General features: G+C 36.3%; 1 protein-coding gene across 1 annotated transcript; it reads right to left on the bottom strand.

Moving 5' to 3' along the window:
* Positions 1-7,911: 7,911 nt before the first annotated feature.
* On the bottom strand, positions 7,912-8,859 carry LOC143597545 (protein G1-like6). The gene has a single exon (XM_077076026.1). It carries the CDS (start codon positions 8,857-8,859, stop codon positions 8,290-8,292), a length of 570 nt encoding a protein of 189 aa, XP_076932141.1. The 3' UTR covers positions 7,912-8,289.
* Between the last annotated feature and the right edge of the window lie 7,990 nt (positions 8,860-16,849).

Genomic DNA, 16,849 nt, shown 5'->3' with positions numbered 1-16,849 from the left:
TAGAAAGAATTGTCTTGATGGGACAACTTCCAAACTAGGATTTGACAAGTCAAAGGTCTGATATTTTTGATGCAAGGAGAAATGACATTTCAAGAGAGAATTCACTAATCAAGAAGTTGGTGAAAATAGTCATAATCCATTTGGTAGAGACTACAATAGGCAAGCCATTTATCATCAAAGCTCTCCTGCACCAGCTGAATCATCAAAGAAGCTTGAGACCTCGCCATCAAAAGCTTGTTAAGCACAACTAGATGAAGGTTTCAACTGGAATTATATTGTTCACAAGGAAAATGTAGCTGAGGTAATTGGTTAGGATCAACAAGCTGGAGAACAGGTAAATGTTGTGAATGAAGGTGAAACAGTGGAGGATGTGGAAAAAGATGTTGAAAATGCGGTTGTAAAGGATGAGATCAAAGTAACTGATCTTACTAATGGTGAAAAGACTGAGTGTGATGAAATATGTGATGATCAAGAGGAGAACAACACTGAGGAAACGACAAGTGATCTTGAGGAGACAGGATCTCCTAAAAGTTTTGATTCAATTCCAAATTAACTTTTCAAATCATTTTTGTCACCTGATGTGTTTGAAAGTTTTGTAGGTTGGTTTAATGGAGAGGAAGTTCCTCATGAAAAAATTGACTTTGGAGTTGATGAAGAAGAAGAGACTGAGACAGCAAATGAAATTCCAGCAGTAAAGATTGAGGAAAAGAGTGATGCAACTGTGCTAGATGAAGGTGTTCAAGCGACAGTTGATGAAGTAAGTAATGAAGATATTGAAGAAGAGTCCAATCATCATGCTTACACGGCCGAGCAGGCAACATTTTCTACTCAAGAGGTTAAACATGTTTGTGAGTCGTGTGATGAAAAATATTTTATAATTAACTCATTAAAAACTGGCTACAATATATGTTTCTTGATTATAAAAGTATTAAAGAAGCATATGAAAAGCTTCAAACGTGTAAGAAAAACTTGTGGGTAATAATCCTACAATATGAGAATACTATTTCTATGCTTAAACACAAGGTTGAGTATAAACAGATTGCTATTAATAGGCATATTGATGATAAAGAGGAACCTAGAAAAGAACTTCAACTGATTAAAATTGAAACTGAAAGGGTTAACTGACACTAAACTGAAAAGTTACTCCGTCTCATCATATGTACTTGATCATATTGTCCCAAAACCATCTATTGATATTTCTAGGAACATAAAGGATGATTTGAAATATCATGATGTACCTCCTCCTATTTGGAGCTCTTATGTTCCAAATGAACTAGAAGGGTTCTTCAAGGCGATGAATGTGGTGACCGGTTCACCAAATAATGATATTTCATAATCTCTTTCGTGTGGTGAGCAATTTGTTAATTCCTTCAACAGCTTTGAGTGTGAAAGCGGGGTGGGTAAGCAAGCTGCAGAACATGTGTTGTCTGAAGCAAAAACAGAAACTCAATCAAGTGATAAACTAGTAATCATAAATTTAAATTTGTTAAAACTAATTTTTATCACAAAAGACAAAGTATTGGGTACAAATAGGTTAAATCCAATAGATTTAACAAAGAGTCTGTAAAACCGAAAACTGGTTTTCAAAAGATTGTTTTTGTTAAAGGTGAGACCTCAGAGGAGAGAAAGAGACCATCTTTAGAAAACTATCTAATGATGAATTTTATAGACTTAAGGCTAAGAGAGACCGAGAAGAGAATCAAGTTCATTTAGTTAACAAGTTTATTGACCAGAGGAAATGCTTTTGTTGTAATGAGGAATGACATTTGTTCTACTCATGCCCAAAATGATTCTCTCATTCCCAAGAGAAAAAACATGTGGTAAACAAGAAACCACATGTGAATGCTTCATTTGTGATACCCACATCTCCGCCTATAAAATTTTTAAAACGGGTTGTTGAGAAGGAACTTTTCAAAAACGATTTTGAGGTTGGTGAGTCTTCAAAGATAAAGAAGACTAATGTTGGTTTTCATAAGAAAATAAGTTCTGCTGGGCAAGACTAGGAGGTAAAGGGTAAAAGCAAAAGATAAACCTGTTAAATTAACCATTGAAAAAGATGTTGAGTTGTCTAAATTTGAGCCTCCTAATTCTAGTTCTTTTAAATCATGCTCATCAGCTGAATCGTATGACTGATTGTGAGTATAATGATTTTGAAGATTATTTTAATGATAATATAAAACAACCCAGGACCAAGAATTCTTGGGTTTCCTTGTTTCACTAATCGCATAATTTTGTGGGGGCTTCCAAGATCTAATGACTCACGTTGGATTATGGATAGCGGAGCCTCTCGACACATGACTGGAACTCTCCATTTACTGAAGAATATCAAATCTATTCGAGGAGGTAAGGTGGGGTTTGCAAGAAATCAAGGTGGTCATATTGTAGGTGAGGGTACTTTGTCAAATGGGAAGGTGATGTTTGAAAATGTGAACTACATCATTGAGTTGGAGAATAAGTTTTTGAGTATTTCACAAATCCGTGACAAAGGATTTGTTACTCACTTTACCGGTCAATAATGTTTGATTCTGAAGCCAGGATTCAAGATACCGTATGAATGGGTCCTGATGAAGGCACCATAGGAGAATGATCTGTATGTTCTAAATATGGGTGTAGCATCTTCTACTCAAGGCATTGTTCAGTGCTTTGTCACAAAGGCATCAGAAAAGGAATCTATGTTATGGCATCTACGGATGGGTCACATCAACATTCGTAAGATGAATTATCTTGTTCACAACCAGCTTGTTGAAGGAGTAAATGTCAAAGGTTTTCTTTTGAGTACCGATTGTTCGAGTTGTAAGAAGGGAAAAAGAAAGAAGAAGTCTCACCCGACGAATACTTTCAATTCAATCAGCTTACCTTTTGAGAGGCTACACATGGATTTATTTGGTCTCGTGAATGTCAAAAGTATCACTGGGGAACTTTATTGTTTGGTGGTTACTTATGATTACTCACACTTCTCGTGGGTGATGTTTCTTGAGTCGAAAGATGTGACATTCATGTTTGTGTGCCCAGACGTATGAAAAAAGAGGAGGAAAAGCAAAAAGCTAAAATTATGCTACGTATAAAAATTTTTAGACAAAAGCCGGTACATTTACACTATTAAGCAAAAAAACCGGGGGAGGGGGGGAGGCTACCCTAGGCCCAAAGGAAGCTTCATTGTTGCTTGCAGCTAGCCCGAAGATCTTAGTGACCACCTAATTCCTAGCTCTTATATATACATTTGTGTGTGTGTGTGTGTGTGTATTTACATGTTGTCTATTTACGTAAATATAAACTTTATATTGGATAACGCCATTACTGAGTGTCATATATGTAACATCTATGGAATTTTTCTTGTTAATAATTTTCTACTCATTTAATAAAGTTATCGTATTCATTTCATCGTCTACATTTATTATTGTTGAATTATATGAATAACATTAACTTTGTATGCGTAATTATATGACCCTATGTTTATTTCATCATAATCATGCTTAATCGTTGATATGACAAGTTGAACCGGAATGCCTAAATTAATATTTTATAACATGTAACAAAATATTTTGTTATATAATTTTATCTTAAGTATTTAAATTAATCATGTGATTTAAAAATATAATATTCTATAACCTTCTAACTTCATCTTGATCCTTAAGTTTTAGCTTATCTAGTTTTTAATTTGAAAAAGAAAAAAATATAAATATTAAAGTGTGAAAAATATGCCGTGCACATTGTGCATGCATATTTGATTTTTGTTATTTATTTATTTTATTATTATAATTATCATTTATCTCAATTGTATTCAAACCTCCTTACCTCCACTATAAATAGAGGTTCTCATTCTCATTATTTTTCACACCAAATCTCATTCACTCTTTTCTCTCTAAGCATAAACAAGTAAGTTTTTATAATTATTTTGCTTTTCATTGTTGTTTTTATACACTTTTGCTTTCTATCATGAATTTTTTCTTGTTTGTTCTTATGTTCTTGAGTTTTCCTTTGAATCTTCATAGTTGCTCATATACTCTCACCATGATCATCATAAATTATTAGCAAAACCCTTACTTTTTGCTTTAAAGATTATGATGATCATGTTATTTCAAGAAATCACAATTATTTTCTCAAGATCTTGGATCAAAATTATAATTTTTCCATAAACAACTATGAATATTTTTATGTTCTTCAAAAACTCATAAATTATTATAAATATCATAAATTATAATATTTACACTTTAAACCCTATACTTTCATAAATGTCAATAATCATCATAAACTATAATATTTACACTCTGAACCCTATACTTTCCTAAATGACAATAAATACACAACACTATATGATATTACACTATTAACCTCGTACTTTCTTATTTATCAAAACCATTCTAAAACATTTTGAGTTAGTATACAAATAGAGTATAAACCGGGTATGTATGTATCTGACAAGCAAACGGTTCTGCCTAAGGCAAGAGTGGCGTAAATAATCCCATTGGACCCGTGACTATTACCTGGGAATCAACTTGCTGGAGATCATGCTCTTGGTTTAGAACATTCTAGTAGGCGACACTCTAACTAATTTAATAATCGAAACTTAATCTAGGGCATCCCGTGACCGGTTCAACTAACTCTTGCTCGTGTTCGTGTTCATCTATCAAGCAAGGTGAGTTCATAGCCCATTTTACATGTTTTTAAACGTTTTATACTTTGGGGTAGAAACATGCAACTTATTTATTCTATGTTTTATAAATGCTATTTGATTCAAGCTTTATTCATAATATTCATTACGTGTGATCATTACAAGCATATACTTAATCGCATGTACAACGATTAACTTGTTAAGCCCGTGGTAGTATAATTATAGATCTATTGGCCCGACCCGCCCACTAAGGCCTCGGGTAGAGGCCTGTGTGTTCAAAATCCGACGATCGTTAAACGTTAATCATAATAGTCTAATTTGGGATTAGACGACTTGCTAATCGTGTCAGAGTTTTGGTTGTAATCACTAAATTATATAAAGTAACTTAACACATATGAAATGTTTTCAACATAATACATATTTTTCTATTTAAAAACCTATGTTCTCACCAACTATTTTTAGTTGACACTCTCGCATGTTTTTCAGGTGAAAGAAATTAAGTTATGAAGATTCATGAAGTATCACTTAGGGGATGTGTCAGACCTAGAAGTTTAAATAAATAATGTGTTGTGTCTTGCTTTTTTTATTTGAATTATGTTTGATTTGAACAATGTGTTGGTTTATTTTAATATGAATTTTTACATTTAATACCATGTGCATGATTTCAATCTACGCACGCCCCGGCGTTTCCGCCTTCAGCCGGGGGTATGACAATATAATGGTCCAAAGACACAAGTCTGTAGCCCCTTTAAAAGCACTCATAATAATCTTCCCTACTCAAACACACTCTTAACGATAATTTATATTTTCTACAAGATGAAACTCATAGGTTACGGGCTCTGGGTGTTCATTCTTCCTATTTTTGTTGACGATGGTGTTTTTCAGACGATAGCAACATAAATGTTTTCAAGAATTTTATCGACCAATTATAAGACAAAGATACGACATTATCTAAAAACTGATATGTGCCACATGACCATTAACGAGGTATGACGTACTCCTTGAAGATTATTTTTTCGACAGCCCAGAATAAAAAGAAGATATTTTTTTTGTCAAAGGTATCATATGTAGAAACGTTTGTTTTTAACAATTGTTGGTTATATATATGGACCAGTGAGTTGGGTGTACTCTGAATACTCGGAGAGTAATTGGATATCACAAGTATACAAAAAATCAATTTTAGTATATTACATATATGTCAAATATCATAAGTTTACTAATGTTATAACAAAATATGTGAATATCAATATAAATAACAGAAATATATTATTAAATAATAAATTATTTGGAAAATTACTAATCTATAATTAAAAAATAATATTTATTCTTTAATATTATAGAAATACGAATTATGTTTTATTTTTTTTACTCAAAATCGGCCCAAGTTCATCCGCTAAATGTGGTTCGGGTGAGGTTGATCACATTTGATTAATTCTTAGTAACTATGCGAAGTTAAAGAATACGACATACCTTGTAGCAAGTACTTGGGGAGTACTCGGCCTTGTAAAACTACTTTTACAACATTGGTTTCAAACTAGCGTCATTAGGACGATAATAAAGAGTATTACAGGCTTACAAAAATTACTATCAGTCATTAAACAACTCGCAACCGGTAACCCTCCAAACGAATACGATGACTATTTATGTATGTCCCAAAGGACTTCTCATGAATGTTTGGAGTATTTTTGTAAGTGATGATTGAGTTATATGACAAAGAGTTCTTGCGTAGGACAACTAGTCATGATGTTGCGCTTTTGTATCAAACCACGCGAACAAAGATATCACCTTCTTGGGATTATGGATAGCCATGAGTGTACGCATCTCATTTGGAAAATGTGTCCCATCGAGTTGTACGACCAATAAATGAGTGGTGATCATGAATAACCTATGGTCATGGTCGAAGTGGTTGCCTAACAAGATTTATGGATTTGGCATGCATTTGATGGTCCGCTCAAATCAACAATGATGTCATTGTTCTACAAAAATCTCCACTATTTCTCACCGAAAGGAATGGAACTACACCTGAGTGTCCATTTCATGCAAATGGACGATTATTCAGACGGTGATACTATCTTAGTGACGGGATACCCTGCTTGGTCGATGTTCATGAAAGTGTTTGTGTATCCCATTGAGCCGAGTGTAAAGAGGTTCAAGGAGCCTCAAGAGTTGGCAAGACAAATGTGGAGAGAGCTTTTGATGTTCTAAAGGGGAAATGGGGCATTCTTAGACCATCCATGCGGGCTATGACTATAGACAAGATTAGGAGAGTTGCGTATATGTGTATTTTGTAATTTCACTACATAATCATAAAGGACGATGGATATGCGATATCATCGATAATAAAAAAAAATCCGCAAATCGAGCTTGTCCTTGACGGTACCGTCCTTCCAGAGTTGATACACATTACCGACTTAGATTTGATCGCGTGGCTCGTCTTCAAACTTCGAATCTACCGCATCTTGACTCGGACAAGGATTAGTAGTATATTTCTATTTACTTTTTCCTACTTTTAATGCTTTTATTTGAATTTTGTATGTATTTTCTAATTTAAATAAAGATTCAGTGGTTTTTTTATGTTTAATTGTTTATTTTCGTATTGCTAAAATTAAGATAAAAAAAAATAGGAGTGCTTGAAAAGTTGAAAGGAGTATTACCTGTGATTCAGGCGTTTTATTTCTAAAAAAATTACACCACGTGATCAAACAAGCTCTCTGTCTTAAACACGTTTATATCCCAAAAGGGTGTTATGGAAAAAAGTATTTACTAGAATGGTGTTCCTATAAAAATATTTACCAATTTAATGTTTGGGAAAAAGTATTTACTAGAATGGTGTTCCTACAAAAATATTTACCAATTTGATGCATTTGCAATTAAACGCATAACGCCAAATGTGGATTCGTTAATTTGGATTAATTATTATTTTATCCAAAATAATAATTAGTATAATTATTAGTCAGTCAAGCACATAGAATGACCCTTGAAACCAGTTTCCACACCAACACTTACAAAAAAAAAAATAATAATAATAATAAATCCGTAATTCAGGATAAAGCAGGCAAACCAATCACAATATCAACTCGATCAGGCTACATCTTAGTTGCCATTTTTATTGGCCTAAATATTATACACCAAAGATATTATATTTATGTATATATATTAAATAGAAACACACTAGTTTGCAGTTGGATACTTCATTATCACACATATATGATTTTGGCTTGAATGTTGAAACCAACAAAAGATTACAAATACTTGCAGTTTTTGTCCCATAAATACTATTACTGCAAAAGTACATTTACTACCACTACAACTGCAAGCTTCTGTAAAAATGAAACTATAAGTGGAAGAGAACTTTTCTTGAACAGCATAAGTGGAAAAGAACTACTTTGGTAATTTCAATTTGGGGAAATTAAAAATAACAAATTGCATAAACATAATAATAGCAATGTGACTAAAAAAATTGTACCATTCTGGTCACAATAACTTTTTGTTTTTCCTTTCACTCCACTCAAAACGCGATGATAATATTTGAGACGGATCCACTCCGGACTAAACAACACAACAAAACGATATTTCTAATAGCTAAAACGGAACAAAGCTAAACAAGTAGAACGATGAAAACGGAACGAATACGTGAATACATTGCAATAGTAGGTAGTTAAATAAGAGGCCGGTTTTCAATTATTATTATTATCATCATCTTCATCATGACCTGGTTGATGTTCTTGGGGTGTCGGTCGCTTTCGTTTCTTCTTCTCGTAGCTAATTCCTCTAGCTTTCGATTGTGAATCTCGAACTTCTCGAAGGTAAAGCCTAACAGCTCGAGCACCAAACGGGTTCATCTCCGGCTGGCCGCCGTTTTCTTCATAAGCTGCCCGGAGACGACCAATCAAGGCATCCAGGCTGCCCCAGGCTTGACGAAGCGGGCAGGGGCAAGGGCAAGGTGAGTTCGGGTGTCCGTAAAACGGGCACACGGGTGTGTGAACTTTAGTCTTGCCAAACTGATCGAGATACCTGAGAAACTCGAGCACGTTGGCGCCACTGCACCGGGAAAGAGTGAGTGGTGGCCGGTGATTTTTGAGGTACTGGCAGAAGGTGTTCCAGTCACGGCGTTTCTGGTTCTCGTAGCGGCTGAGAGTCGGTTGGGAGCTAGACGAAGAAGAAGAAGCCGGTAAAGGTAAATAATAATTAGGGTTAGGGTTCGGGTCATTGTTATCCGAAGTTTCCGGTTGTGGGTAAGGATCCATTGAATCTGGTACTGTTTTGGGTTTCAATTACTTCAAGATCTAATTAACTTGATCTCTAGGACATGATGTTTCTTTTTGTAGATTTTCTTTTATGTTGCTAGGGTTTCCTTTTTAATAACAACAACAGTGATGAAACTGCTATACGGATTCCCTCAAAACAGATGACTAAAGAATTAACAAGCACGCACACACCACCAAGTATTATTGATTGATGTTGCCATTGATGGGATTTTGGAGGTTTTGAGTGAAAAGAACAGTGGATATGGCAAGTTCTTTTCTTGGGAAGACAAAACAAGGATGGGTTTGTGAGTTGTGAACGTTTTAAGATTCACATTGGGTTTCCTAAAAAAGGGCACACAATTACACCAATAACTGTAACTTAGTAAAAATGATACTCCTCAGACTTTCTATTTGTAACTTGATAGCAATCTTTTCTCCTCATGAAATGCTTTCCTAAAGATATATATGAACATATTAGAAGTTTCATATGATGAAGCAAGACAACAACAGAATAATTTATCCTCAACTTGGTAATACCATGGAATTATAGAAAAGGTTACCATCACCTTATTTTCATGGTTTTCATTTTCAATTTATAGCAACATATATAACTTTTTTTAAACAGATAATGTATAAAAAATATTTACAAGTAAATAAACTTGTTTTGTCTTATTCCCACTATATATGTGAGGGGTTGTTTGGTAGATTTTAGAGCATTCATTCTTGTGAAAGATGATATTATTTACAAAATCCACTATCATCATTATCGATCTTATTCTATTTCATCTTCTTTGTTTTATTTCTCTCTTTTCTCTTCTTATTCGCAATGACAAAAGATTTTGTACGTGTTTGTAATTACAAACCTCTCTCTCTCTCTCTCTCTCTCTCCAATGAACATAAGTTTGTAAATTCAAACATACCACATATGAGCATTAGAGATGCTCTTAGTGATTACATTGATAGACTACGATTGAATCAGTTAGAGGTAGAATATGTTCGGTTAGACTTTTTAATATTTCATGAGACCTCTTAACATGTAAGTTTCATAAGCATGCTGAACCACTCAAAAGTAACATCTTTATCAGTTAAATCTCTGAATGATTTAGCACTACACAGCCACATAGAAGAATGATTCCATTTTCTAGACCTTTTTTATTGTTTCAACCAAAAACCTTTTTGTTTATTTTAGTTTTTAATTATTTAAATTAAGCAAAGTTATTAGTTAAACCACTACATATTTTTAAAAGTTAGTTAAAGTTCACCGTCTTTGTTAATGATCTTTAGTTCAATTGGTTAGAGTAATACACAAAAAGACTTCAATTTAAAAAAAGGAGAGACTTGGGTTCAAGTCCCACTTGACACAAAATAGGGGCTCAAGTTGGACAATAGAGTTTTCTCACCTATAGGTGAGTATCCTCATGAGAATGGAATGATGTAACATCCCGAATTTCTATGAATAATATTAAAATATTATTTACGTTGGAATAATTAATTTGAGTTAATAGAAAAATAATAATAATATAATGATAAAAAGATAGTAGGCTAAAATAGATGGAATAAGATAATGGACTTAAAATGAAGATGAGCCTAAGGTCCATGGGCTTAAGGAGTATAAATATCCCTTAAACTCTAAATCTTTTTCATCTCCATCATTCTACACCTTAGCATACGCCATAAAAAACACACACATAAGCTAAACACTCTCTACACCATTCTAATCAACTATCCAAGAATAAACGAAGGTAAGAAATTAATTATCACAACTGACCCAACATTTTAGAACTCGGCACCACAGCCTCAGAATGCCGAATGAGCCGTTTGAATCTAGATCTAGCTTTAATCATGTATTTAATCAATAAAAAACGAGCTTAAGGGCCACCTTAGCTTGGACCTGGACACACAAAAGCTACCTAGACCATAAACGATCAAAATCCGGCCAACTATGGTGGCTAACAGCAGCTGACGGCGCCAGAATCGCCTAAAAACCCTAAAAACGCATTAACTATGAGCTGACCTTCACATATCCGGCGAATATGTGCCCAACGGATAAGTGAGGAGCGTATATGTGTACACATATAAGGCAGATATGTATACACATATACAACGGATATGTAAATACATATACGACATATACGTATACACATACACAACGGATACGTATACACATACACGGCGGATACGTATACACGTATACGGCGGCTATGTAGCTTCAACTTATACGGGCGCATATGTATCTGGTGTGTATGTACTTATACGTTGGAGAACATATACGCTGGAGAACATATATGCTGGAAAACATATATGCTGGAAACATATACGGGGGGTTTCAACTTCAGTTTTCTGATGAGCCGCCCCTAGAACCCCGCTGCCAGTGACGCTGCCCCCGAACCCCCGTTATCTAGGGGTTTCATTAACCTAGAAATATGATATAATTAGTGTTTTGGACAAAAATATGCTAAGGATAATTGTTGGTACATGTATGTCAGTAGTTCATAGTCTAACGTTTGTAATCGAGTCTGTAATGTAATTATGTTTTTGATTATGTTTATGTTTATGTAACGAGCGAAGTTGTCAACAAGTTCGCTAAGGCGAACTTGTTGAACAAGCGAAGTTGTTAACAAGTTCGCTCAGGCGAACTTGTTGAACAAGCGAAGTTATGGACAACTTCGCCTGAGGCGAAGTTGTCGTGTTTATATATACTGTTCACCGTAACAGTTGAAAAGAGGTTCGCGAGGTTGGTTAGGGTTCGTTTCAGTTGATTAGTTCGAGAGTTACGTGGTTACAAGTCAGAGTCTGTAATAGTGACCTCGTGTCACGTGTTCGGGTTATCAATATAACGTGTTTCGGTTATTGCTCGTGTGTTTGTTTTATACGTATTCTACGCTCGTATCTACCTACGCAGGGATTCCGCACCTGCGCAGATAGCGACATCCCGTGTACGATCCGTCCAGGAACCTACAATTGGTATCAGAGCAATCGGCTCGATTGTGAGGTTCGGGATTTCACGCGGGTGTAGAAAACGTCTCGTTTGACCTATTCACGGGACGAGTTTTTGTTCGTATTGAGTTCTAATCTCTATATACAGTCATTTTCAAGCCTTTACAACGACCGGAAACTGCAGAATCGTCGACAACAGATCTGAATATTTTCAGTGTTCATCGGGCGAAGTTACTGTTCTTCAGGCGAAGTTGCCGTCACTGAAAGTAGGGTTTCGGCGAAGATATAAGGTTAAGCGAAGTTATTCACAACTTCGCCTGCCTCATAAGTTCGCCTAAGCGAAGTTATCCTCAACTTCCCCGAGTCACACGAATTTAAGAATTTTTCCAGCGAAGTTAACACTTAAGCGAAGTTATTCTTAACTTCGCCTTTAGTACTGTTTGGACAAATTTTTGAATTTTTCGGGTTTTTGAGAAGATGTCGCAAATTAACATCTCTGATTTGGTGAAAATGGAAGTCGAAGCGGGGTCAGCCACTAAGGCCCCAAGGCTGTTAAAAGGAACCGACTTTGTTGCATGGAAGGATCGGTTTATTCAGTATATTAAATACCAGGATGCAAAGATGTGGGTGTGCATCCAGGATGGATATATTCCACCGACCATGGAATACGAAGGTCGGGATGTGATAAAGAAGTACAGCAAGATGGAGGAAAAGGAGAAGAAGATGTACGAAGCCGAAAGCAAGGCTCACGCAGCTATCACTATGGCTCTTCCACAGGAGATCCTTCATACTTTCAGAAAGTATACATCGGCTCGAGAGCTTTGGGATGCTCTTGAAAATAGATTCGAAGGGAACGTGGGTATTCGTGCCTCGAAGATTAAACTGTTGAAGACTCAGTTCTCTGTCTTCAAATATTTGAAGAACGAATCTCTGGATGATATTATCACTCGATATTATCATCTAATGACAGAGCTAAACAACTATTCGATTGCTTACAGAGAAGAGGAAATAGTTGAAAAGCTTCTCGATGCTCTCCCACCGAAGTGGGAAATGTACACAGTTCTGATGAGGGAAGACAGAGACTTTCCTAATTATGATTTGGAGACAGCAGTAAACAAGCTCAGAACCTTTGAGCTTAATATGGTTCGTAAAAAGACACCAACAGATCAGATTCAAGACCCAGGTATGTATGGTGCCAAACTTAACTCAGGCTCAAGTTCGAAGCCTGAATCTGCTGCTTACTACTCCAAAGGAGAGTCAGGTTCTAACTCTTCTCATGAAGGAAACGTTTCAGTAAACATGAACGGTGATGTTTGCTTTGTTGCTGGAGGTTCAAGTGCTTCGAAACCTCAAACATCCAACAGTAGTTTCTCTCCCAGTGCCTCAAGCAATAACTATTCCAAGATGCCAATGAGTGTCAAATCTGCTGAAGAGCAGTTTGCAGTCTATGCATCTTTTATTGCTTCATATGAGAACTACATACAAGGGAAGATTGTGGACCCTGCTGTTTTGGATGAGGATTATGACCAGATCGATGCTGATGATCTGGAGGAGATGGATTTGCAATGGCAAATGGCCATGATAGTGAGGCGAGTCAAGCGTTTCATGAATAAGATGGGGAGAAAGTTTGTTGGTGGTAGGCCCGGATTCGACAAGTCTAAAGTGAGGTGCTATAACTGTCAACAGTATGGGCACTTTGCTAAAGAATGCAGAAACGAGAGAGTTGAACGGGGTCAAGGCCGGTCTGCACAGCCTACTGGGATTAGTAAAGAAGTCAATGCCATGTTGTCTAGAGAAGCCGGTGAATACAACTGGAACCTGCATGCGAATGAAACTGGTGAGCAGGCGAATATGGCTAAGGTAGAAAATGAAGATTGTGAGAAGATGACTGGAGAGGAGAAAGCTACTGGTAAGGAGAAAGCTTTCATGGCAGATAACGATGGTCAACCCTCCGAGGTAAGTTCTAAACCTGTTTGTACAAAATGTGAGAATTTGTCTGAGCAACTTGCTACCATAACTGATCAGTATGTTCGTTTAGATGCTGAATTTAAAACTCTTAAAGAAGATCATCATTTTACTAAGGCAAGAGAAAACAGTTACAAAGTTAAAATAAAAGCATGTGAAAAAGATGTCAAAAGCTTAAAAACTAAACTTGCTGAAAAAATTGATGTAATTGACCTAAGTTATGAGGTTTTAGAAGAAAAGACTAAACTTATTGCTGAACGAGAAAAGCAGATTGCTGACCACCAGGTGAAAGTGGTGGAACTGAACCGAAAACTCGAGCAGTTCCGAAATTCCTCAGCTATTCTAGATCACCTCGTTAGTGATCAAGGTACCTCTGCAAAGAGGGGAGGAATTGGTTATCACGAGGTGCCACCACCTTATAACCACAACTACACTTTCAACCCTAGTATTCAGAAATCTGTGGATTTTGAAGTTCCTCAGACAGTTCCAATCAAGGTTACATGTAAAGAACCAACTGTTAGTAATGGCGAAACGAGTTCGCCTGTTTCTAGTGTAAATATTTCTGTTACGAGTCCAGTCTCATCGGATTCGGATAAGTTGTCCGAATCAGGTAAGACGAAAGGGAAGGTAGTGTTACCCACTGGTGGAGATAAAAATAAATCTTCTAAAAAGAGTACTCCACTCAACCCGTATGTCCCACCTTATGTGAGACGAACGGCTGGTAACACTGCCTCTACATCCAAACCAACATTTGAAAAGAAAATGGAGAGTAGGTGTTGCTTTAGATGTAATAAATTAGGACATCTTGTTGCAGATTGCCCTCTGACGCCGAGATACAGAGGTGTGAGGCCAAATAAAACTGAGAATAAGCATCAGTTTGATACTGCTAAAAATGAAAACTTTTCAAAATGCCAAAATGTAACTAATTCAAGTTTTCATAAAAACAAACCTCAGTTTTTCAACCAAACCACAAGATATAACACTTTCAATTCACATAGGTTTGGAAGGCATCACACTCAATCTTCAAGGAGATTTCCTAACAGGACTTACAGGAATTATCCTGATGCTAACTTTGGAAAGCCAGGGTACGGGACGTATCGATCCAAGACCAATTGGTCTTGGGTCCCAAGATTCTAATTCTCTGTTTTATTGTGCAGGAACAGTTGAACAGGGCTGCCCACAGTCTTTGGATTGTAGATAGCGGCTGTTCCCGGCACGTGACGGGCAACAAACACTTGTTGCACGACTTAAAACCTGTTCAGGGAGCCAGAGTTAGTTTTACTGGTGAAAGTGGAGGAAGAATTACTGGGAAAGGAACGGTGTCCAATGGGAAGATGACACTTGAGAATGTAAATTTTGTGGAAGAGCTGAAGCACAATCTGCTGAGTGTGTCGCAGATTTGTGATAAGGAGTATACTGTTCACTTCACGAAGAATGAGGCGAATCATCATAAACCTTATTGAGCTGAACGGGATGATCAATCCCGAGTAACCATGTTTTTATTGAGTTGTTGAGATAAAAAAAAAAAGAAAAAAAAAAAAAAAAACAAAACAAAAAAAAATAAAAAAAAAAAAAACGTCACTATTGCTTAAAATTAGTCGGTTACCTCAGTTTGATGGACATATCCTCGGATATGTTTTGGTCCTCGTTTCTACTTGTAGAGAAAGAGGATCGCCATTAACCAGATGACTGAAAGTGACCGGGGCGGTTATGATGTGTTTTCTTTCTGTCGCTGAAAATTAGTCGGTCATACTTAGTTAGAAGGACACATACTTGTATGTGGTCGGTCCAGTTGATCCATTGGATCTTCAGGATTGCCGTTTACCTGAAGACTTTGACATGATCGGGGTGACTGAAGTCAAAATTTTTTATGGGAAATGAAATTACTTTTCAAGTCTGTTACTTCGTAAGAAGTTCGTTAGCTATGTTAAACGGAAAATTGATCTAACCTTGGAAAATGATATATATACTGATTGTGTGTGCTTAACTAGTGAAGTTATTAGGCTTAAAAGGCTTTAGGACAATCATTGTATGTCATGGTAACTTTTTATGGTGCGTAAAAGTAGATGTGATACAAACTAATTTTACGTGGAAACTCCTTAAGAGTTTTGCGTGTCTTCATATATATCTTTTCGAATGATAGGCAGAAAAGCGATTACCCAGTCATACACGAGCCCATGTGTGTTCTGATTCCCGTGAAGAAAGCGTTTCAAGACACTGCAGTGATCCAGATTCGGGACTTGCAGTAAAATTCTACTTTGAAGTCTATGTTAAAAAAAAAAAAAAAAAAAATTTATGTTATTGTAACATATTAGTGATCATAAATTCAAGACTTCTCTATCTTAGAGCAAGAAGAAGAACGGGAAACAGGAGAAGAATACATACAAGTTAATCAGACACTATGGGTCGAAGTCAATTCAGGGTGACTTGGAGAAATCCAAATACGCTTTGAGGATAGATAGGAGGCATCAATATTTCTGAGTTGTTGCCCACTTAAATTTTAAGGATTAATTGAACCTAACTCGTATCACAGAAACGATGAAAACCACTTTAAGTTAAACCTGCTTACAACCTGTCTCTATATGTCATAATACAGCTAAACACGGATCTATGTAACAGTCACGTAATTAGTATGATTCTTGTTCGGATCTTTTCTAAAACGTAGCAGTCCCTACCGAGACTGAAATTTGATTCCTTATACTTTAAATTTTTTTTACTTAGATAGTTTTATGATTGTTTAACTGGTTACTTAGAATTGATCATGTCATTTATTTCTTAAAGGGAAAGTTATAGATGTCTTGAAAGGTTCTTGGCATCTCAGGGGGATTTGAGCTGTAGAGGAGATGAGTTGAGGACCAAGCGTCGAGAAGACCGAGACGATGATCCCAATGCACCGGAAGGTGCAGGTGGTGAGCTGCCAAGAACATCTCAAGCTCTTGGGGCTTCCACAGCTGAGGGGGAGTCTACCGAATACAGGGAAGTTAGTGGAAGATAAAGAGAGGGGATTGAGAGCAGATGGCAAGCCATGGATGGTGATGAAGTACAAGCCGATCCGATGCATCAAGGAGGTTCCAATGAAGAATATGCC

This window comes from Bidens hawaiensis, unplaced genomic scaffold, assembly GCF_021521415.1.
Source record: "Bidens hawaiensis isolate Kalapana, Puna unplaced genomic scaffold, B.hawaiensis_p1.1 tig00048479_1, whole genome shotgun sequence".
Lineage (NCBI taxonomy): Eukaryota > Viridiplantae > Streptophyta > Magnoliopsida > Asterales > Asteraceae > Bidens > Bidens hawaiensis.
This window is presented reverse-complemented; position numbering and strand designations above follow the sequence as displayed.

Bases quoted from the DNA above. Each gene is read 5' to 3' on its own strand.
- LOC143597545 (XM_077076026.1), bottom strand. From the start codon at position 8,859: ATGGATCCTTACCCACAACCGGAAACTTCGGATAACAATGACCCGAAC.